At 34.9% G+C, this 24224-nt stretch overlaps 1 protein-coding gene and 1 non-coding gene across 2 annotated transcripts; both read left to right on the top strand.

Annotated features, from left to right (window-relative positions):
- The first annotated feature begins 287 nt into the window (after positions 1-287).
- On the top strand, positions 288-23773 carry LOC149807194 (eukaryotic translation initiation factor 2 subunit 1-like). Its single transcript, XM_089963406.1, has 8 exons — positions 288-455; positions 5662-5944; positions 9005-9084; positions 10437-10585; positions 12296-12402; positions 15062-15159; positions 20657-20800; positions 22968-23773. The coding sequence occupies exons 2-8, from the start codon at positions 5707-5709 to the stop codon at positions 23133-23135; spliced, it is 984 nt and encodes a 327-aa protein (XP_089819532.1). The 5' UTR covers positions 288-455; positions 5662-5706; the 3' UTR covers positions 23136-23773.
- Positions 13006-13130, top strand: LOC149807195 (small nucleolar RNA SNORA31). Its single transcript, XR_016413471.1, has one exon. It is a non-coding gene; the product is annotated as a small nucleolar RNA SNORA31 (small nucleolar RNA).
- Positions 23774-24224: the final 451 nt, after the last annotated feature.

The following is a 24224-nucleotide window of genomic DNA, read 5'->3' as shown; positions in this document are numbered from 1 at the left end:
TGAGAAGGTGTAGAAAGTTTTTGTCCCGAACGCGGCATCGTGGGACATGTGTTGACGGAACAGTGGAAGTTTTATACAAACCGCTAAATCGAGTACATCCATGTTGCATCAGATTGTATGAACCGTGTGCAAAATTACAGAACTGGCAGACTGTCTTACATCTATATCATAAACAATAACTTGCATTTAGACGTTGTTAGATTCAAACAATGTCAAGTACCCAGACTGGCATGTGTGTAAAATGTTGACGTTAATAAATATATTTAGTATGGGGAACCTCTTGGTTTGGGGGATACCTTTTTGCACACGACGCTACAGCTGACGACTGCACGTATGAAACACATGGATCGTGGATTCTCAAAAATAGTGTTAGATCCTCGACCTTGATACATCGTGTAGTGCCTAATTATTTTCCAACAATAATTTTTCGATCGTTTGAAGCGACCGAGTCATTGGTAAATATAATGAAATCTTACAGTTCTCTTGAAATATTGTCATGTCTTTTCCAGCAACCTCCGTGCACTCAAGTCTCAACCACTCTTAAGAGCTTTATGTTAGCTATTGTATACTTTTTACTGGATTGTACCATCTGTATAATAAAGACGTATTAGATGGCTACGGCTAATATGGAAATGACCAGCTATCGTCAAGCTCCAGTGCCATCTCTGGCTTCAGCTACGTCTCGTACGCGTAGGAACTACTGTTTTATGCCTAAGTACGATAATAAGCCCCCCCCCCCCCCAAAAAAAACCAAACTTGTGCTCATTCTGACGGACGATTGTTCTTTCCATTAGTAAGTACCAACACAGTTCGGGGTGGGCTGGGATGACTGATATATTGGACTAGTGCCACAAGATGTGTAAGCACTTTAGAAAAATTTTGTCTATAAATAGGATTCGTATTTACAATTTTGTACTTCTGTGAGAACTGCATTGTTATTTATGTTTTTGATTTCTCCCATCGTCTTTGTCAAGTTGTTTGACTGTGACATGCTTGCAGAGTCTGAAGATTTGTATGTGTTATTTTAAGATTTCAATTTTTAATAAGCTCCTGGAGTAATATCTTAGGGTTTATGGGTTAAAAAAAACCCCCACAACAAACATGTAATAATGAGACCAACTGCTCCCATGGCCTAATTGGTTAGAATCTGCCTCAGATCACAGGTTCAAACCCCGGCTGAGTCATACCAAAGACTTACACAAATGTGACTCGGGGGGACATGATGCTACATGTCTGCAGCATGATGCCCCAGTGCTAGACATCTCTATAAACTGCAGACATCGTAGCAATATGACCACAAATGTTTGAAGGTGCATTAAAAATTAAAAACACAATAATTATGGGTCACACTGCCAGGTAAAGTGGGCAACAAAGTCACTTGAAACGTGTAAACTTGTTCTTCTTCTGTTAGAAAAAACAACAACTTCACCCCTTGATTTTTGGGATGCACAATGACTGGTTTGCAACTTTTGATGTACTCTTCTCGCAGTAATCGTCCAGTTCTGTTGTAGACAAAGGCAAAATGTTTTTATGCTTTGTTGATGCCAATTGCTCTAACAAACAAACTCTTGCGTATCCGCATACATGTTTTAATAGCTAACTGACCATTAACCCTTTACCGAGCAGATATCGCTGCTCAATTTCCTGAAGTTTGGCCTACTGTACTTACTATTTGATGAAAATGTACCAAATTCTGTATTGAAGTTTAAACATCAGTATGTAAATAGTAGTTTGCTTTTTAAGAATATAATCTGTGAGGAACACTTTCTAATATAATTTTTTTTAAATGAAGATTTTAACTGTAGTGTTTGCACAGTTTCCTTTATAACATCAGTTTGAAACTGTATGTGAACATACAATGGCAGACATCACTGTGTTTATGAAATGCCACTTCATTAGACTGTTTTCATAAATAATTGGGTAAATATATTAGAGAAAATATATAATTCAATGAAAGCAAAGTTTAAATATTATGTGGTTGAAGATTTAGCATAAATATTTAATGATGTAGGTCAGATACATGTTAAACAATGCTGTGCAGTGGAACTGGACCAACCACTGTAAGGTCAATGTTGCTTACTGTTATCATTGATTATTGTGACAGTACGAAAATGATAGTGACACAAATACTATTTAACCAATGCATGTCATTACTACTAGTATTTAGGCAAATAATAAAAACCATAAATTTACATTCCTATCAATGGATTACTGTCATGAAACTAGAAAGTGAGTGGTTATGTTAAGAAAATCTCTCAAAAAATAGATGCACAGTGGTGCCATACGTGTTTTTGGTTGTGTTGATTTGCTCAAAAGAAGGATCTATTTCAGTCATATATCAGCTTTAGTATATTGTCTATGAATAGTTACAGTAATGTTTTATCGACAACAATGAAATTATGATGAGCAGTATGGTATGAAGTCACTTGTGCACTGCTCCTATGTACATGTTAAATGGGTTGTTTTAAAGGAGTTTTAAAAAACATTTTCACTACAATTTTATACAAAAGTGGTGGTTTATGAAGGCATTTTACTGACTTGGAATTACTAGACTCTAATCTCATTATTCTTATCATTTAAATTAATTACAATGTATAGTTTCTGCTTTGCTCTTTTAAAGTCTTATAACCAAAATTCACTTATCTCGATCCTAACATACAAGTATGAAAACAATTAGTATGATCATATTAACTTGTATACACCTCCTAAGTGTGTTGATGATCTTCAACTGGAAAATAAAGTATTGCTTAAAACTAAAGAGAGACGGATATTGAAGTGTTAGGTAAATATTGAATGATAGCAGTTTCCCTCTTGTTTGTTCCACTCTTTCCTTATGTTGGTATGAAGTGGGAGTTCTCCTTTCCAGTTTTTGTAAAATCCTGGCAGGATCTTAGAAGTGAAAGCACAGGAGTTGCAGCTGGAGGAAAGAGTATAGAAGCTAAAGAATGGTCATTAACATTGGTTACAATGACTTTTTTATGAATATCATTTCCCTTTTATAATTCATTAATTTATTTCTGTATATTTGTGTGTTCGTTTCTTAAACTTAAATTAGTAACTAAAGTAGAACACTTTAATACTGTAAGTAGTCATTTTTACACTGAAAAGTCATGGAAGAGTCATTGAATTTCATTTTTCCAGATCAATATGTACCCTGAAGTAGAAAGGGGCTGTCCATTTAGTACGTACATATGGAGGGTGAGGAAGGGTTAATCCAAATGCATACGCTTGCGTATGGGGGGGGACTACTGATAACGTACATACAGATGGGAAATGGGGGGGGTGAAACCTCGATAATAATTTGTCTAATACGTAACCTGTTCGACTCGGTTCAATAGGCATTTGAATTTTAGCTGACACTAGACAAACATTTTTAAGTTATGCAACTTATTTCTTTGATGCAGCCAGACGTTCAGTGTCGTTGGACTGTTTCGTTAAACACATTAATATTATTAATCCTTGATTATTTCTGCTTGGATTAAATATAAACCGTTCTGTAGAATTGGGGGGTTGCATAAAGCGTTTGTACGCAGGTGGGTGGGTGTTAAAAAAATGTGCACGTGTACAGGGAGGGGGGAGGGGTCAAGCTTGGCCAGATTTTTGTGTACATACTAATGGATGGCCCCAAAGTCTACATTATTTGATGTCATTATACAGTTGCATCTTTTCCTTTTTCAGTAATACCACCCACTTAGATGTATCTTAATTGTTGTTGATGTTACATCGTTCCGAAATAGGGTAATGCTTATGGACATGCTTATTAAGCATGCAGGTTTAATGAGTTAAAGATTTTTCGATTATTTGTTTTACAAACTGTCAAGGAATGGTTACTTTTGTTATTTCTTTGCAGTGTTTGTGCACAAAGATTAAATAAGCAATGAATATTCAGATTTAGTGATGTCATAGAAAGTTACCCATTACCTCATTGTCCCCTGGAAATTCTTTTTATATATGCCTGAAATGTGTAGAGGAAACAGAGTTTTGGGGTTACTTCTGAATGGCTCCAAACACATCTGTTTCCAAGATTTTCAAGTAACTGGATGCATAGGTGTAAAACATTTTCGTTTGACTATATTGGCCTCACGTATGCAGAAGGGTGAAAATTTGGGAACCTGTTTAAAGCATATTGAACCCATGATTTCCATGATTTTTGTGTCCTGGGCCCATTTTTACTCCAAATCTGGAGCCTATCCTTCTCTTACAAAGGTTCCTCTGTCTTTATGCAGTTCAGACCAGTCTGGTTTCGATCTAAGGCCGAAAAGACTAAAATCTGGACACAAATTCCAATTTTAAAACCAACAGTTTTCCTCACAACTGAATGGGTTGGAGTCCGAATGCTACCACCAGACCAGCAAGGATGGTGCTGGTTTAAAAAAATTGTCATTGAAAATATTCCCAACCTCATTGTTTTGTCGCCAATTTTTTAAAAAAATGTTGTAAAGCAAGGAGTCTGTATTTTCTATACCTATTAATGTAGTAAACAAAGATTGAAAAAGATGGGGTTACTTTATTGACAACAAATAATATAGTACCACAATATTACAGAATAAATCATTGCATGACTGTTTTTGCATGCTTATTGATAATGTATTACACCATTCAAAATGAATTGACCACTTGTACATTGATACACATGAACAGAACATTGTCTATAATTGAGCCACGGATGCTCAAGTTTCCAACAGTCAAGACATTTTTTTTTAACTTTTGGCCTGTTCATCATGATGTGGTGTTGATACTTTAAGCATTACTACAATAAAGTATGGCTACAATTACTAAAAATAGAAAATCCTTTAAGCAACTTCTCAAGGCTCTCGCAAGAGAATTTGAAAAATTTGTCATAAAGCATATTGGTATTGAGGGTTTTTAAATTTGTACGAAGGATGTTGATCCAGCATCAGAATGTTGCTGCTGTTAATAAAATTATTGGCCTGTCTTTTGTACAAGAACTACATTGCAGATTTTGACCAAATTTGATCACATTTTGGGATAAATGGCTTTCGTATTTTTACAAATGTTGCTAGTCCACTATAAAATTTTGCTAGTGATAATAAATTTAGAAAAATATTTAAATGTCTTCTTAATAACTGATGAACATGATTTGATCAAACTTTACAGAAAGCACCTTGCATAAAGGGTCATCAAGTTTCTACAAATGAAGCCAATCTGCCATCTAATAGTAACATTATGATGGAGTAAAGAAAACCGTTTTAGGACTTGGCAAAAACTGATAAGCAGAATTTGACCAGATTTTGACAAATCATTTTGGTATTAAAGGGTTTACACATTTATACAAATGATTTTCTGTCAAACATGGATGCTGTTAACAAAATGAAAAATTCTTGAAATGATTTCTTGTAAACCACTCGACCGAATATGACCAAATTTTACTGAAAGAATTCTGGTATGAGGGATTTTAAGTTTTTACAATTGATACCAATATTCCATCAGATGTTGCAGTTGTTACCAAGAAAACACTGAATTAGAATTAATGACTTAATTGATGGTATTTATATAAACTTCTCATTTGATTATGTCAAAGAGGAATTAGAATTCTGTAATTCTAGTATTTTATAGCTCCTTACTGTAACATAAAAGTAATTTTTAAAATATGGATTAAAGAATTTAATGTTGCTCATAATTGTCAATTTTCTACTTCAGGTTCAAAGGTGAAGACCCGATCACAATTCAGAAAAAGACTAAAAAATGGTGCTGACGTGTCGGTTTTATGAAAATAGGTATCCTGAAATAGAGGATGTGGTTGTAGTAAATGTACGCTCTATTGCTGAAATGGGTGCCTATGTTCATTTACTGGAATACAACAACATAGAAGGCATGATTTTACTCAGTGAACTGTCCAGGAGGAGAATTCGGTCCATTAACAAATTGATTAGGGTTGGCAGAAATGAATGTGTGGTTGTAATAAGAGTAGACAAAGACAAAGGTAGGTTGATTGTCCAACTGTAACTGTTTCCACTTGTTTAACACCTTATTAGCTACGTAATTGTAATGCAAATGAACTAATAATAATAATAATTCCTATATTTAAATAGGGTAACACAGTTAGCTAAGAACTGATCAACCTTAAGGCCCTCAGACAGAGGAATTTATTTATTTTAGCTGCATCTCTGAAGCCACTGGATATATTGTGTTTGGAAGAAGGAAATAGAGTGGGCATTTCTGATCTCAACTGGAATACAATTCCAGAGCAAAGTTCCAGAGTATTGGAAACTTTTTTTTAAAAATAATTCCTAATTTGGTTTTGGAATTTTTTACTGCAGACACTGAGGGAACCCACCAGTTAAAAAAAATGTGAATTCACAGAATGTTCCTAATGCCCCAATTCTTAAAGCCATTGGTACATATTGAGCTTAAGATTTTCTTCCAAATACAGGCTTATGTCATCACGAGCTCAGACTAGTTCAGTAATTAGTGAGATTCATGATTATACCCGATCTTGGAACTAGTAATTTTTAGCTCATAGATCAAGAGCTTATGTTTGAGCATTTCATACAATGGCTATTAGCACAAGCTTCTCCTTGCTACTGGGAGGATTGCCTCCAAACTTTGAAAACACATTCATTCCAGAGTCTAGTTGGTTCTTAATAAAATTGGTGACCCTTAAACAGTATAGCCACCATGGCATTTGTTTCCAGAGTCTTGTTATCGCTGCAGACATGATTTTTATCAGTTTTAAAGTGGAATTCTGCTTTTCTCCTGACCTGAGATTTTTCTTGATATAGTCCGTTTTTTATATAATCTCCAAATTTTTTTTTAAAACAGTCTGTTTGCTCCCATTCTGCAACATCCCTTTCAGTTTTTTTTTATGGAAGACCAAAATCATGTCTGTTGCTACTAATCCTAAATGGATTGTCATATCAGCATATGGTTTTCACTAATAGACTTCTTATCTTGTCTAGTTGTTTCTAAATGAAAATGATGCAGAGCTGACACAAGATATGGCTGTCAGATATTTTTGACAATATTGTTATAGCTGCTACTCATGAACTGATGGTTGTATTGATATGGAGCTTTCATTAAAGGCTTGTTACAATTTGAAATGAAAATGCTGCCAGTTCCAAATTGAATATGACCTTCATGATGGTTATCTTGAAAATCTTGTTAGCTGGTTACAGTCTAAATGGGTGGTCTTATTGACATGGAGGTTTTCGCCAAGACTTCTCATTATATCTATTTGGTTTTAAATGAAAATGGTGCCAATCTAAAATCCCATATGTCCCCCAGGGCAGCCAACTTGAAAATTTGTTTCTCAACTCCTTCTAAATAGAAATTCATGTTAACATGGGCTATCACCAGAAAACTTCTTATGGTGTCTAGTTGATTGTAAATGAAAATAATGCTGATCAGATATCCAATCTGGCAAGTCAAGGCCAATTGGTTAAACTAACATGACCAGAGTATAGCATTACATCACGATAATTAATTTGGCATTGATTTGCCAGATTGTGTGCTTTGTTGGGGCAGATTGATCTCCTGCATTTGACATATCAGTTAAATTGATCTGTCGTTTGAATGAGGTGCTTCATTTCAAATGGATTCTCAGGAGCAGTCCTCCGAAGTGATCATCTTAGAAAAGAATTTTATAGATTACTCCCTAGCACATGTGCAAATCAGCTCAAAGGACTGTGTTAACTTGTGTACTATAAAGATGTATACAGAACTGAAACAACATAGACCCAGATGTAAAAGGAAGATCAGAGACTATGCTGAGCATTGTTAGACCAGATCTTGGTGTACAGTTTGCTTTTAAATGTGTACAGAGATCTAGGTAAGGATTTAACAACTTTGATATTTTACTCCTAGATCTAGAACAACCAAAAGTGTATAAAAGTCTTTGGACATTATAAAGTGTTCAGACACCATTGTTTTCAGACAATAATTTTGTAGTGTAAAAGTTGGGACTTTGTTTTTGCTTCATCCTGCCAATTGGTGCATTTGGATGATCATGGCATTAGAGTTGCTGGCTTGCTAGTTGTCAAGGGACCAATCCCATTACTCTGTAGGTGGGATTTTTATCAAATGTGAGTTATGTGAATTCTTCGAGAAATAAATAAAGCTATGTACTTTACATCTGTTTTCATATATCAATTTTAGATATGTAAACCATGGATGTTATTCTGTTGGACAATTACAAGTAGTACTAAAACAAAGTTGTAGCCATGGTGCCCAGGTTTGGTTTATCGCTTTTATTGAGTGACCTCATTTACATCATGGCACCACCAATTGCATATTAAAAATGTGCAGCTCTTGCTGAATAAAGTAAATCTCTTGGTTTTTTAATCATAGGTACAGCAGCATTAAAACAAGTAATGCCTGTAATTAAAAAAATGAAAGAAGTCACAGAACTAATGTTTTGAAAATATTTTAAAATAATAAAACAGCAGTACCCGGTAGTTTCTTTTTATGTAAGCAGCCACAAGTGTTTGCATTTATTCTCCGCTACATTAATTGTGGTAATTTTCATGATTAAGTGTGAATACTCAAGAGTCGGTGTTGGGTTGATTTTATGCTGGTTTTATTTGTGTGGCTGATCAGAGTAATGCATCCTGATGAATTATATACTGTCTATAGTTTCAAAATTTAAATCAAAAGTTTACATCTGTATGGGATGCACCTCCTCTGATTGTTCTAACAGGAAATGGACCCGTCAGGGAAGGTGAATCCCTTGTATATGTAAACTGCTAATACGAGTCAATGCATTCTTAATAGCATTGCATATAGCAGAAACGCTGATGGATTTGTAAGTGTATGGTATGAAGTATTAAAATTTAGTATACTCTGTGGATTTAACCAAGAAAAATGTGAATGTAACACTCCTTAAAGGAGAAGTATCTGCCAATAATCAAGATGGCATCTATCATTGTCTTTGACATATATAGGGTATGATCCAGAAGAGAAAGAAATGAAACATTAGCTAATGTCAAGTCCTATGCACAGATCAGACCTTATTTTTCATGTAAGCAGAATTACTTTCTCTTTTCAGGCTATATTGATCTTTCAAAGAGACGAGTATCCCCAGAGGAAGTTATTAAATGTGAAGAAAAATTTGCCAAAGCCAAGGCAGTAAGTGTACTCGATAATTAAACTGTACCAACAGTACATGTGTTGTGTCATGGAATTAAGTACCTGCAGCATATGGCTGGATGTCCACGGTCTGGTGGATGTCCAATTAAAACAATGGAAATCCATCATGAATTTTATTGAGCATTAGTGGGTTTTATGGCACCCATTGCTACTTTTATTGTTTGCCTCAGTAGTCAAGACACTAAAGAAACCGGTTGGAGAAACTTTGACCCAGTAAAATTGATTTTGGCAGGTGTCAATTTCATACCTTGACCTGTATAAACTATAAAGCAAGATTACTTGTGGTATTTATAAATGGCCTAATTAGGCATACATACAGACAAACCCACCACCACCAAGCCAGTTTTGAAATTCAGCCTGGTACTTTGTTTCATATTGAAATTCCTGCTTTGCTGAACAAATAAAATTGTCTCTTGTATCAAAATATGGAATCACCTCCAAAACCTTCTGTGTTGACCAAATGTATCATTTGTAGTTGTCCACTTTTACAACATTGTTATATTTTTGTTATATTATTGTTTCATACATTTTGATTTTGATACCTATTTCAGAAGATACTGAGAAGGTTGAATATGAGAATTTCTTTATATTTAATTATATTTTCTTTAAGAAGAAAATTAATTCTAATAAAAACCATACTATTATGAGCCTTGGTCCAGAAAATGTGCATGCCTCTGCATAGGCAAGGAAGGATTGATTCTTGATATCATACATATTATATTAGCCCTCTTTTTAAACTAGTTCATTCTAAAAGTTGACATGGTATTAAAAAATGTTACTTTCTCTCAGAAAATTAAAAATCTTCACTTTGATTACCTGCAAGTATTTGGCTCTTTAAGCCAGTAGAAAAATACAGGGTGAGCCAGAAAATCCTGGGCCATAATCAGTGGCATGGCAAACATCCAAGCAACCCCTGTAACTGCAAGGGAGGAAGAGTGTGTAACCAGGCCCCATGGGTGCCCATAATTATCTTTTTACTGAAAGGGCACCAGAGAAATCATTTTTATGGGGGGGAGGTGGAGCAGAATTTCTTGATTTATGAATCTGTGTAATTAGGGTTTTCAAAGTGGCTTCAAGTCTGTTGGTCATCTATTCAACTGCCTGTTTTTAATGTTGGTGAAACGTTCTTTTGTATACATTCCAACTGTTTTGAACAACTACTTTTAACTGGCACAAGAGGTAGTCTCACAAGAAGGGTTCACTGTTTGTTTGATCAGATGTCTATATTCTAATTGCTCATGTTAATATTGATATGTAAATTAGTGATGGATTGTTTATCAACTATTACTGATGCTAAATATATATTTAATAATGTTTTATGTCTATCACAGGTAAACAGTATTCTCCGGCATGTGGGCGAATTATTGGGTTACAAAAATGATGACCAGTTAGAAGCACTTTACAAGAAAACAGCTTGGTACTTTGATGAAAAGTACAAAAGGCCAGGAGCAGCATATGAAGCCTTTAAACATGCTGTGACGTAAGTTGATATCTTTTGTCCACTAATAGTATAGATTTAAATTAACCCCATGCCACCCTCTATACAGATTGTGTTCTCATGAATAGGAATTTATCTGCTGTAATTTTAACCAAAGATTGATTCAGCTACAGGTACTTGATCAGCTGTTTTTATTCTTCCTAACTTAAGAACATTTTCTGGCATTTTAGTTGGACAACTCAATTCCTCTTTAGAAAATGAAAAAATGTTTTGCTGTGAAGGGGCTAATTAATTAATTGCCAAACCTAAACCAATCCTAGTGGATCCAACCTAGCCAGGCTAGAAATTCGAGTGTGTTTAAAGTATGGTTCTTTGTCATGCATCATCTGTTCATAATTGTTGTTTATAGAAATGCTTGACAATTTATATGGAGCATTCTGGCATCAAAGCCTTTCAAACATAAAACTTGGGATTATTAGATGGATATTGCTATTTATTTATTTCCCTTGAAGGAATATGATTTTCAGTATTCAAAATTTAGGTCGGTGTTGTAAAACTACAGGCCCATGGATTATAATATATATCATGTATGGCCCATGAACTGTACATTTTTGGTCCATGTGGCCCACACTGTTAAAGATGTTGGACCTCCATGGTTTAGGTTCATACCTTTAGTTGTGCTTAATGCACTTCTTTTCTGAACCCTCCAAGTCAATAGTATTCTCAATGCTTTGATGTAGAAGTGTATGTTTTGGAGAGGAACTTAATATTGACTCATTAAACCCTGGAGGTTTTTTGTTGTTTTTGCCTGAAATGCGAGTAGGAAGCACATTTTGGGGGCTATTTCTGAATACACCCTAATACATCAACTGTCAAGAGATTTTCATTGCTTATTTTGCTCACACATGAGAAGAAGGGTAAAAGTTGGGAGTCCCTCTTCATTTTTTTTTGTGTTGCTTAACAGACCCATCATTTTCGTATTGAGACCCATTCTTTATTCCAAATGTCCACCTTATCCAACTTTTTTCAAAGGCTCACCTGTCTGTATGCAGTTCAGACCAGTCTGCCTTAGATCTGAAGCCAAAAAGTCTAAAATCCAGAACAAAATCGGATTCCAACCACATGCGAATTTAGGGTGGAAAAAAACTGGTACAAAAAATTATGTTTTTCCCTCTTTACTTTGTAGTGCAACTAGAACGTCCAGACTATTTGGTATCATTGTAGAGCTACATCTGTCTACCTTTTTATAATACCACCCACTTTAGTGTATCATACATAACCTTGACGCTACAGAGCTCTGCAGTAGGCTACTACCTCCCGCCACGTGAACACGGCGCCAGGGGTTAATGAGTTAAGTATGGTTTCTTCATCGGTAGAATATGCCAGAATAAATAAATCACAAAAGGCCATCAGAAGTTACCATTTTGGCTTGGTCCATTTAATGATAGTAGTTGGGCAGAAGGAACTACTACTTTGGATCTGTCATTTCAAGTGATATTTTATTTTTGAGAATGGGGTCATCCATTAAAAAACACATTCTTGTCAGTGGTCGACCCTATTACATAAAACTGGCTGTCTAAATTGCCAGATATCAATGCTTTATTAACATAGTTGTCACTTTTGTGTCGATGTGCATGTCCATCAATAACCAACATGAAGGTCAGCATTTAATATTTTTATACTGAACATGGTGTTTTTTACTCCTTTGCTAAATAAAAGCCAGCCTCAACAGAAAGTCATTTCTCATTTCAGCAATCCTGAAACACTTGATGAATGTGGTTTAGATGAAGAAACAAAAGAAAACTTGATCCAGAATATTAAAAGAAGATTAACCCCTCAGTCCGTAAAAATACGAGCAGGTCGGATATTATTATCACTTGTGTATTTTGTTAGCCTTGGTAGTATTCTTATCAGATTTAAAATGATTGACATAATTTTTTGCATAATACTTTCATGGCTTCTTGTCAGTGGTATGCACATTGCCTTTCCAACGTAGATTTGAAGTAAAAAAGATGCTCATTGGTCTTTGTATTGTGGTTTTCTTAGATGGGAGCATTTGTGCAAACATCATCTTTTGGATAAATGTAATTGGGTCATTGCAACTACTGCTTAAAAGTATTTGGACTCTGGATAAATAGTCTTTTTTACGTAATCTAGATGCAAGAAATAAAAGGCATAGGAACATAATTTGATTTGCCCAGTTAACAATTGATAAAAGTGTTTATTCTTTGCATAATTTGATAAAGTATAATTTGTTTACTTTGATAGCTTTCTGATGTGAGATTTCAAATGCTTGACAAACATTTGTGTATAATTTTTTCTTGACTTCAGTTGGGTTATTTGCACATGACTTTTCACTGTAGATGTTTTAAACAATTGAAAAGTATTCAGCTTTATTAATTATGGGTGTCAGTTTTGGTTGATCACTCGAATTATGAAAAAATAGTGGAGCCGTATATTGTCTCCATCTTTTGACAGCCATTTTGGACTATTTCATTATGGTTTGTACACAGATGGGAAATTAAATGGCTTCTGCTTTCTTTGTGACATAAAAGTTGTCATAGAGTTTGAATGAAGTCAGACATTATTTTTTTTGTATGCAGTAAAAAGAGCCAGGTATTTTAATGTTTCTGAATAATATGCATGCCTATATTATTGTTTTGGCAAATTTTTCTAAAAGAAATTTTAAATGATACAACTGAAAAAGCCTTTGACAGGAATCACAGTTATGCCATTCAGAATAGGCAATGGTTCCGTCTGTTTTCAGGAGAGGAGTCCGATGAAATGCTAAAAATATAATATTCTGGTGTCACGTAAGGTGGCCTGTCATCAGGAGTATCCTCTTTTCAGAGTTGCCTTTGAAAAATGGGACCACTCTAATAGCATAAACAAGTTACATGTAACAGTTCTGTGTTTTATTGAAATGTTATGACTTGTGTAATCCATTTACTTGTGTAACATACTGATAAGAAATTTAATATGTGACATTTGATATCAAATATGGCTGCCACATTGGCCATCTTAAAAGTTTATTTACAATTCCTTCTAGATGGAAAGGCATGTCAGTGTTGTGTTTTCACTAGAAGACCTCTATATGCTGTTTAGTTGCTTATGAAAACAATCAAGAAGCCAGTATGGCCATGATGGTAACATCATGTAAATCTCGTTGTTGCTAATCCTCTAAATAGAAAGGCCTATTGATGTGGGTTTTGCACCAGAAGATATCTAGTTGGTCCTGAATGCATAGTCTTAAATGAAAATGGTACCAGTCTTACAGACATAACAACAACTACAATGGCTGATTTGTAAATTTTGCCAAAATATCAGAAATGGTTTCAGTGCTAAACAGTTAAGAAGAAATTGTCTCATCTTGAATTGCTGTAAACAAATTTTAGATAGTTTAGTGTCAGTCACTTTCAAGGGACTCCTGGTTGTAAATGGTTGAGGTATGTTTGTTGTAAATCAATGACAAATAATCTTTCTTGTGAAAAAGATGCTGGAAATTAGAGGCCATATTAACAATATATGTATCTAATTATCCTTTTCATAATTTGATAAAATCACTTGTATAATTTGTTTACTTTGGTAACAGTCTCATGTTTAAACGCTTAATAAAAATTTGTCCATAATTCATTCGTAGCTTCATTTTGAGTTCTTTGGCACAGTATCTTCCAATGCTGATTTTTCAAAGAAATATTCAACTTTACTAATTGTGTTATATCAGTCTTGGTATTGAAGGTTTTCTAATTGGGGATGTGCTTGCAAAAAATTTCTTGACTATTGCCTCATACTTTTTGGACTTTTGTAAATGGTTGAGGTATGTTTGGAGTAGAGTAATGAATAGTAATTTTAAACTTAAACATATAAATTAAAGCACAGGAATACAATTTGTCTTTCTGATTTACAATTTAGTGTATTATGAAAAATTGTATCAGCAGTGTATAGTCTCCATCTTTTGACAACCATTTTGGACTGTTTCATAATGGTTTGTACACAGATGGTAAATTGAATGGCTTCTGCTTTCTTTGCGACATAAAAGTTGTTGTAGTGTTTGAATGAAGTCAGACAAAACTTTGATTTTGTATGCATTAAAAAGAGTTGTGTAATTTGAACTTGTTAAAATAACATGCATGCCTCTAGTATTGCCTTACAAAATATAGTAACAAAAATAATTATTAAATTATGAAACTTAAATTTTTTTGAGACCATTTATATGTATTACAAATTTGGCCATGCCAAGCCAAGTTATTTGGGGTGTGTGTGCATTTATTAGCATAATCTGCAAGATTAGTTGAAAATCTTTCATTAAATTTGGCATTTTTTTCTCTCACAAAACTCTATGTAATGTATTCCATTAGTAAAATAAACACTGTTAACTATCCTTGAATCCATTGTTTAATGTAACCACATTGGCAAAAGTAACAATGGCAAAAAATACAAACCTGTGGGTAAGTTGCTGCAATGCTTTAGGTTGTAAGTTTGCGCAAGAAAATTAACACTTCTTGTTTGCTGTTCTAGATATTGAAGTAGCCTGCACCAACTATGAAGGAGTAGATGCTGTCAAAAGGGCTTTGAAAAAAGGTTTAGAACACTCCACAGAAAATATGCCTATAAAGGTAAGGCGGAGATTCACTTAAACTTAATGCTTGTTTCCATGCCTGCCATGAATGAGGAAGTGTCTTTCATTTTCAATTTTGTCAGTCTTTCCATGCATATGTCTCTAAAGCTGGGTTCAATAATATTAAATGTAATTAAATTGTGGTTACTTTTTTGGGGTCAAGAGAGAGTGTGTTTGTTTTTTCAACCTCTTGAATACAAAATTCTCACCCTTGTAAAAATAAAAGTAGTCTGATAACTTTATGTCCATGGGAAGAATCAAGACTAAGAGAACTAATTTTGGTATCATAATAAAATGGAATAGCAGTTTTTATTGCCATATCAACTCTTCATGTAAATGATATATGCAATCGAATATTTCAGATATGACTGACTCAAATTACAGTTTTTCAAAAGATGCACATGATTATATCAATCTCGTGCACAGAAAAGACCTGTAGGGATTTTCATTGTGTTTTTATGGTACTTTTAGTTTCCTACAGAAAGTTTTACTCATATATCTCTGTATGCATCAGGCCTTTAATGTATATGTAGACAGTCCAACCTGCCAGCATAACAGCTGATTATGTCAAACAGAAATATCCAATGGTATAGTCTTTACCTTTAAATTTAAAAGATAATGAAAAACAGTCAAACCTGATATGAAAAAATAAATTCTATGATTAAACTTGAAAGCTGTAGACACTTTCCAAGACATTTAAATTCGTATGAAGAGTTATTGAAAGGGAATTGATTTTCAAATAATTTACCCTGGTTTAAGTAATAAGAGTTTTGAAGTAATTTCGATAGTTTAATTAACAATGCTTTTGTCCACTTAGTTGTTAGCATACCGTATTTAGTTGCCTTGAATTGCATACACATTTCATCTTCGAATACTTTTAGGAATTGATATGCTGCTTCAGAAATCTGACCCTCCCACATAAAGAAAGATGTTAAAACCTATTAGCTTGTTGTAATAATCAAAGTGCTAAAATGTTGGCTAACTGAGATGAAAATTGATGAGAGTGGTTCTGTTAAAATTTCGGCTTGTGCCTCGTCAGATGATTTGGAGGCTTTGCAGGTACCCATCATTTCTTAAGCCAGGGCAATCGACAAGTTTTATCATCACATGGAAAGTATGCTCCATCTATTTTATATGCCTGCCATAAAGCAAGATATTATGTTATGATGTTGGGCATTTGGAATATATAAGCAAGATCTCAAAGGAGATAGGTTGTTGTAGTGTTTAATGCCATTTTTCAGCATAAGATAGGCTATACTTGGCAGCCAAGATATTTGGTGGAGGAAGAACCCTGGAAAACCCAGGGAAGAACCACCGACCCACGAGAAGCTACTGGCAGGCTTTCTCACATACCCACATTAGCCAAGCCTGAGACTCGAACGCGCGCAGACAGGTGAGATGGCAGTGATCCGTAACGGTGAGCGCTTTTGGCCACTCGGGGCCCCAAAGGGAGATAGGTAATAAGCAAAAACTGTGCATATTAATGAGGTGATCTTGTGTCCAATTAACTGAGCTTATTACCACTCTGTAAGTCGTAATTCTGATCCAGTGTTGATGAAAATTGGAAGGTGTGTTTGTATTTTCTATATCAGTGGCTCCCAGCCTTTTTATTCCTTCAGGCACATTGGAGAGTTTATGAGAGATTGGCAGGCATCAACCAGTGAACTTAACTACCACTTACAAGTTCTAATATGCCCCTAAAAGGATTACTAAGTTTGATTTTTAGTCTACACCAGTTGTGCAAATTCTCACACTTTTAACCCCCTTATTATTGACAGTACGTCCTAGAATGAGATCAGAGCGCACTGAAGTTTCATCTATGTTAATGATCATACTGTCGGCAAAATTATCTTCTCTTTTCATTCATGGAATGATTTTATTTTCTCTTAGAAATCTTGGAGCTGCTGGGCCATCAATATCCCTGCACAGAGCAGATTGTGCAGGGATGATTCTGGCTTTTCAAAAGTTCTCGCCAATTTTCAAAAAATGCTGCTGTCTCTCTCTCTCTCTCTCTCTCACTCATTGTTTTAACTCTTTAACTACTGGTGCCAGTGTATAGCTCACTACTGTGCCTGGCTATACCTAGCTGCTGGGGTAACTACTGCAGCCTACTGTATCTGATTTGTGGGCTGACTACCAGAGCCTAATGCTGCTGCAACCAAATCATAACTTTTTAGCTGATGATGTGGGGATATGAGCTAATTGTTTCAGTTATTTTCTGTATAATAAACTTATTTATAGACTAAAACCATGCATAAAATGGGATTGATGGCAAAGGTAAAAGATCAATGAGCAAAATTAACATATATTACTTACCCCGCCTGGATTCATGTTTGGTGACGCACTCCTTGTTCAAAATATTACAACCAGTTGTAAATTAATGGACGACTTGTGCTATGATACATATATCACAGAACATCTACTTTAACCTCGTATCATATCTCAGCCAAGGACGCCCATGTTTCCAGCTGTTGAGAAATTTTCCGCAACATTTGACCTGTTCATCATGATGTGGTGTTGCACTTGAAGCATTACTACCATCACTAAATGTAGATGATGTTGGACTGCCAGGTATAATATCAGGTTCGGTGACTGTGTCTGATGAATTTGCACTAAATCCAAATGCTGTTAATTTTGTTAACTCATTATTAGGATGTAACAATGAACTCGCAACATCTAAATTGTGTTTACCCATGATAAAGTTGCACTGTTGACAGTATATAATTCTGATTGAGATTCTTTTCCATTTGCTTTGTATTTATACACAGCAATTAGCACTTCAAAGTTAATCAGTTTTCTCTGAAGTTTCAGCAAAACTATTTTATTGGTATATTTGAAAAACGACAGAAGGATTAGCCGATCACTTAATTGTAGCTGTTTCTGTTTGCATCTTCAGAGGTTGGTCAATTGTAGGTATAGTCCGGTAGCATGACCGAGTGTATCACAGCATACAGTACTCAGGCCTGATGTCAACATAAGTGGATTATGATGTAACAATGCACTGTAAAGATGGGTTTGTCAGTATGAACAAAGGATTTGTTTATGTAAGAGATAGGTTCGAGTGCATTGTGTATCCAAGTTTGTGGCTTCCTTTCATGGCCCCTTTGAATGTATCCACTCCAGATCCATGATTGTATCTACAAATTAAACAGCCAAAAAGGTTGTTGCCCAAAAAATCACATGATGGTATATTTTGTTGTCAATAAGGGGAAAAAATTGCAATTTGCAATTTACTTCCCTCTGTCAGCCAACTTTGTGTATGTGTGTATAAACTTTAAGGATTCCAAAGTTGGCTTCCAGGGTCAGCTTGCTTTGTAATCAAATAACCATTTGTATTTGATATCCTGCTGGTAAGTTCACATAATGAGTTTATTGCTTGCTACCAGTTGTGTTTATGCACCACCCATGCAATTACTAGTTTGCCATCTGTAATTGTAACTGATTTAATGGGCATTGATATATGCAGGGTAAATAATATACACAATATTAACTTGCTTTAAAGATACTTCTTAACCCATTCAGTGAAAAGATGGTCATTTGCATTCACAGTGAATGTATTGTCAAATAATAGTTTTTATTTATGAGATACTGTCATATAGTTAACCTGGATACAATAGTCTTGACTATTTTGCACCTTTGCACTACGTCATGTGTGAATGGTAGGTGCCTTCAAGCAGTCTGTTGATATTGCTCTCTATCTCTCTCTCTTATTTTTGATTTTGTTGGATCCAGTTTTCAGTCGATAACATATTCAAAACTTTGAGTTCAACCAAACACAATTCTCTGTGTTCATGTAAATGAACAGTGTGTCTTGTGTTATGTATATTTGATTTAATTATATCTGATTTAATTATTTGTTAGTTTTAAAATCATTTTATTTATTCAAAATTTCATTATGTGTCAAAATAATGTAGTTCCGTTTGATAGGAACTTGTGCTTTTTTTAGAAAATAGTTTGACCTTGACTGTTCGTTTTAGTAAACACCAGTTGTTGACCTGGATCCTGACCTTGATTCAAAGTTAGTAGGAGCCACGTAAATAAGTTCTATTTTTATTTTAAAATGATTAGCTGCTGTTGAGGTCATGATGGGACTACAAGATTTAGATGTAAACAAGTTTTTAAATTTATTTCTTAGGGTAAAATGATTGGTTTTTGTCAGGGTCATGTTAGGCATGCGTGATATAAACATGATCACGTGACCCCCCCTTTTTTTTTTTTTCGATTTTGCAACTTGGGGATTTTTGAAACTGTGTTTTAGAATATGATATAACCTGTGTTTTAGAGAAATATTCTCAGTTAGTTGGGCTTTTTTCTTTACACTGGAAAGTGTATGTTGTGTCGTTTGGAATTTTTTCAGATAATTTGGATTCAAAAGGATTAATTCTTTTTTTCCTGGAGATATACTTATGCTCATATGAAAACCTTCAACAAAGACAACTCTTATAAAAATTTATTCAGATTTCCAATAACGGAGTGATATTTCTTGTTTCTACAAGGAACTGTAAACTTCAACACACTACAGGTTACAGCATATGTCATTGTCTTCCATCTTGAATTCTTCGTTGGAACTCAAACTTGAAATCATTAAAACATTTTATTATTAGGACTTCTAAAATTTTATTGGTGGATTATTCTTGGATTATTTTTGGATTTGATTCTTAAAACCCTAAGTTCATATTTTTTCATTTTTACAGATTTATTCCAGGGAAATAAATTATTATAATTTTCAAATCTTGTTGTTTTCACTCTTTCATGTGTTATTGTTTATTCGAGTCTAAACACGTAATATAAGACTTGTTTAATCTGATATACATTGCAGTATGGATGCATACGCTACACGTAAGGAGTTTGTGGCTATATTTTCTTCTTTAATAAATTACTCATGATGAAGAGAAAAGAGTAAATGATTACAATAGAAGGGTTTCTTTCATTTATTATCATATAAGGGTTTCCTTTATCAATTATATTGTAACATGCAGTGGGGTGGGTAGGGGGTGCAGAATTCAACACAAGTGTATTCAGTTCTTTGGGGGAGAGGGTGCAAAATTCAACACACAATTTATTTGTTCCTTAAGTCTTGGGACATGTGACCAAGGTTTTAAAAACAAAGTTTCACCATAACTGGAACAGGAATAAAGTAATTTGTTTTATAATGTCTCAGTATATACGGTAAATACAGTACTTTTTTATTACAAAATTTAGGAGCCTACAACACAGGCAGCCAGATAAGTTTTGGCAGGTGCCATGGCACCCATGGGCACTCTAGATCTTGTACAGTTTCAGAATTGAGTGGGATCCATGCATATTAATGAAGTGATCTTGTATATTTAATTTGGCTGAGCTTGTTACCACTCTTTTTATATTTCAGCCAAATTTGGTATGAACTGACCCGTGTGCCATTGAAAGTGATTAATTCCTCACAAATAATCACACTTTTATCTGATGCATTAAGTTTGCATTTTTCTATGTTTATTATCGACTATTCTTTGTTTCAGATCAACCTAATAGCCCCACCCCTGTATGTTGTCACTACACAAACCCTTGAAAGGGCAGAAGGACTCGCAGCACTGAACACTGCTTTGGGGTCTATTAAGACCTGCATAGAGCAGGCAGGAGGCATGTTCAACATTCAACAACAGGTACATGTGATTCCCAATATCAGAGCTGTTCATAGCAGACCTCTATTTTCTTTGATTAATGAAGATGCAGTGTTTATGTTACTATTAATGTTGGCACTTCATCCAGTTGGTGTGAGATCAGTGAAGTTATTATGATGTAATAACAATTATGGGTTTGAGACCTGTTCCAAAACTTTTTTTAAAGCATCTGTCAAAAATGGCAGAAAATTATATATCCACATACAATTACCAAACTTGATGGATGGCTCGCACATGGGGTAAGGAAGTAACTTTTTCAGTTTTGGGGGTCAAAGCTCAAGGGTAATGACAGAAGCAAGAAAAATGGTTTCTGTACAGTAACTTGAGCTCTCAATCCTCTGGTGTTGTCATACTTTGTGTATGGTTTACACTTTGGTTAGCAATGGCTATTGATTTTAGTGTCAAAAGGTTGTTGTTGCTGACCGAAACAAGAAAAATTGCTTTTTGCTCAAAAATATTAGACGTTACAAACCTAGTCCAAACTTTGTGTATGTCTTTCACTTAGGTAAGGCATAAGCCTATCAATTTGGGGATATAACTTTCTTAAAGAAGAATGATGGTTTCAGTATTAAAACACGAAGCAGGCATATGATGTGCCATTTGTGGTTCTCGTTTGGGTTCCCATTTGGGTTTTTTGGGAGTCATCACATGTATGCAGGTACATTTTGTATCATGTCAAAATTCCCCATTGTGCTAAGTTGTGAATAAAATGTTCATATTTGTGCCGAAAAACCAAACAACCTTTGCTATAGAAGCATATGTGTGGAACAGTCATTTCATATAATGCACTTAGTGCAGCATCAGATGAAAGGAGAGATAGCAGATATTTTTAGCTCTACTGGTGAATGATAAGAGCTTATGGGATAGCCAGTTGCCCACCATCAAGTCTGCCCATCCATCCATTAGGCCATGTACATTGTCGTTATTCCTAAACTACTTGGAGGATTTCAGTATATTTTTACACACACACTCGTCAAAAGATCTAAGGACCTAAATGAAAATGGTGCTGATCTGATGTTCATTATGGCCACCATGATAGCCTTCTAAAAAATTGTAACATCTACTCTTTAGAATTAAAAGTCATATTGGCATGGGCTTTTCACCAGAAGACTTGGGGGCCCAGAGGGGTCTAAAGCACTCTCCGTTACGGATCACTGCCATCTCACCTCTGTCTGTGCCGGTTCGAGTCTCAGATTCAGCCAATGTGGGTATGTGAGAAAGCTTGTCAGTAGCTTCTCTTGGGTCGGTGGTTCTTTCGAGGATTTCCCCGGATTCTTCCTCCACCATTAATACTGGCCTCGAATATATAGCCTATCATGTGCTGAAAAATGGCGTTAAACCCCACAACAACAACAACAACAACCAGAAGACTTGCGATGTTTAGTTGGTCCTGAATGAAGACTGGTACTGCCAAGACATCAATAAAACAGTAGCCGTCTTGACAATCTTGTCAGTGCTACTCCATGTAAATGGATGGTTTTGTATATGGGTTTTCACCATGATACTTTTCATGTTGGTACTAAATGAAACTTGTGATGATTTGACATCCAGTACGACTACCGCTGCCGCTATTTTGAAAATTTTATTATTGCTATCTTCCTGAAAAGAATCATTAGTTATAAATTTAAACTGTGTTGATCTGATATCCAGTATGGCCCCAACATTAAACAGAACAATCCTAAGTTCACCTTCAATTAAGTTTACACCATAATGTTGTGATTCTTATGATTTGTTTGCTGAACATGGTACTACTCATAAAATGTCCAAGGACAATCTCCATCAATGAAAATTTAATTCCTAAATGAAGATAAATGTTGTCAGTTGTATATCCAGCATTAAGAACTAAACTTTCATCATTTGAAGACAGAAATAATATTTTTAATCTTGTGAAAGGCTGACCATGAAAGGCAACTAGATTACATTGCAACAATTCTGTTCATTATATTACAAAGGTTTTGCCAACTACCCTCCATGGCTCATGCTGACATATCTTGAACAGGGATGTTCCTTAGTCAAAATGTATGGTTGTCAATAATACTGGTAGTTTGAAATAGTAAGGTCTGTAGTAGCAAGGTGCCACAGCAGTTCTGCTTTAATTGAAATTTTCAAGTTATTACACAGCTTTCATTATTTTATTTCTCAATTCTAGTCACGTGTAGTGTCTGATATTGATGAGCAAGAACTTGCCAAACAACTACAGCAACTTGAGGATGAGAACAGGGAGGTCAGTGGCGATGAAGACGAGGAGGAGGATGGGGGGGAGGACGGAGAGAAAGGGGAAAGTGGAGATGATGAAAGTGTTGTTATTGAACCATAGCCCAACATCACAACTAGGAGTAAATTGTCTAGACTAAAAGGCCGTGTTCAGAGCAACAAGAAGCAGCTTTACTTCGAGATGGCTATTGAGGCTGTAATTATAAATATTTTGTGTAAGAGAATCTTGGCTGTGATTTTTGGTTCCTTTTAAGAGACCTTAATGGGAAAAATAATTGCAGAGGCAAGGACTGGACATCCTGATTTGTTACCATTTCTATATGCTATTAAAATGCTCTCAAATACCGTATTTATTGGACTGCTCACATGTTAAAGTTGTTCAGATATTGTAAATAAAGCATTTGGAAAGGATTTGGATCATTAATTTTAAACTGCAACATTTTCCAGATGAATTGCATTCAAAATGCATACCGCTACAGGGTGCATTGATATGTTCTTTTTAGAATGCTTATTGGGTACTTGACCTATAATTTACTCATGAAAGTTTTAGAATTTTGACATTTTCTTTATCAGTTTCCTTTCATTTTAGTTAATTACATCTGTACTAGTCATGCTGATCCATTTATCAATTAATCAAATGCCGTTTTAATGAGGAACTTTGAGTTATTACAATATGCTTTACTTAGTTTTTTTTATCTCATGATGCGTATCAATTTGTCAATAATAAACTGCATCACAAATGTTCTGTGTTGATATATTGTGTCGTCATCTGTACTACTGACAATATCCCAATACATAATGCACTGCAGATGTGACAGTACATCAAAGTTGCAGCACAGGAAGATGATTTACCATGATAAACATGTACTTAAGTTGACAAAAGAAAGCAGATGGAAAAGCTTTACGTCTCTCCAGTGGAAGTATTAAAGATTTTCATACAGTTTTTTGGTTTATGTATTATCTATTGTGAGACAGTTATCGTACAGGTTTCCCTAACTAGCAACAGAAGCCACTAATTTCCAAGTTGAGTATCAGAATAATTCATTTATAATTTATTATACACCTGCCAAAAGGACAAAGCTAATATTGTTATGACATCTGTCAATGCATATGTTACTAATTTTGTTTCCACACAATAGCATTAGTTTAAAAAAGTCTATCTTCATCAAACGTTGTGGATGGCTTGCACTTG

Source organism: Sinohyriopsis cumingii, chromosome 1, assembly GCF_028554795.1.
Source record: "Sinohyriopsis cumingii isolate HCF-2022 chromosome 1, ASM2855479v2, whole genome shotgun sequence".
Classification (NCBI taxonomy): Eukaryota; Metazoa; Mollusca; class Bivalvia; order Unionida; family Unionidae; genus Sinohyriopsis; species Sinohyriopsis cumingii.
This window is presented reverse-complemented; position numbering and strand designations above follow the sequence as displayed.

What these genes read in the sequence shown, in the direction of transcription:
- LOC149807194 (XM_089963406.1), top strand. Translation starts at nt 5,707, where the DNA reads ATGGTGCTGACGTGTCGGTTTTATGAAAATAGGTATCCTGAAATAGAG. An exon ending in AAGAGTAGACAAAGACAAAG is followed by an intron (nt 5,945 to 9,004) that starts GTAGGTTGATTG and finishes TTCTCTTTTCAG; the next exon opens with GCTATATTGATCTTTCAAAG. An exon ending in CAGAAAATATGCCTATAAAG is followed by an intron (nt 15,160 to 20,656) that starts GTAAGGCGGAGA and finishes TCTTTGTTTCAG; the next exon opens with ATCAACCTAATAGCCCCACC.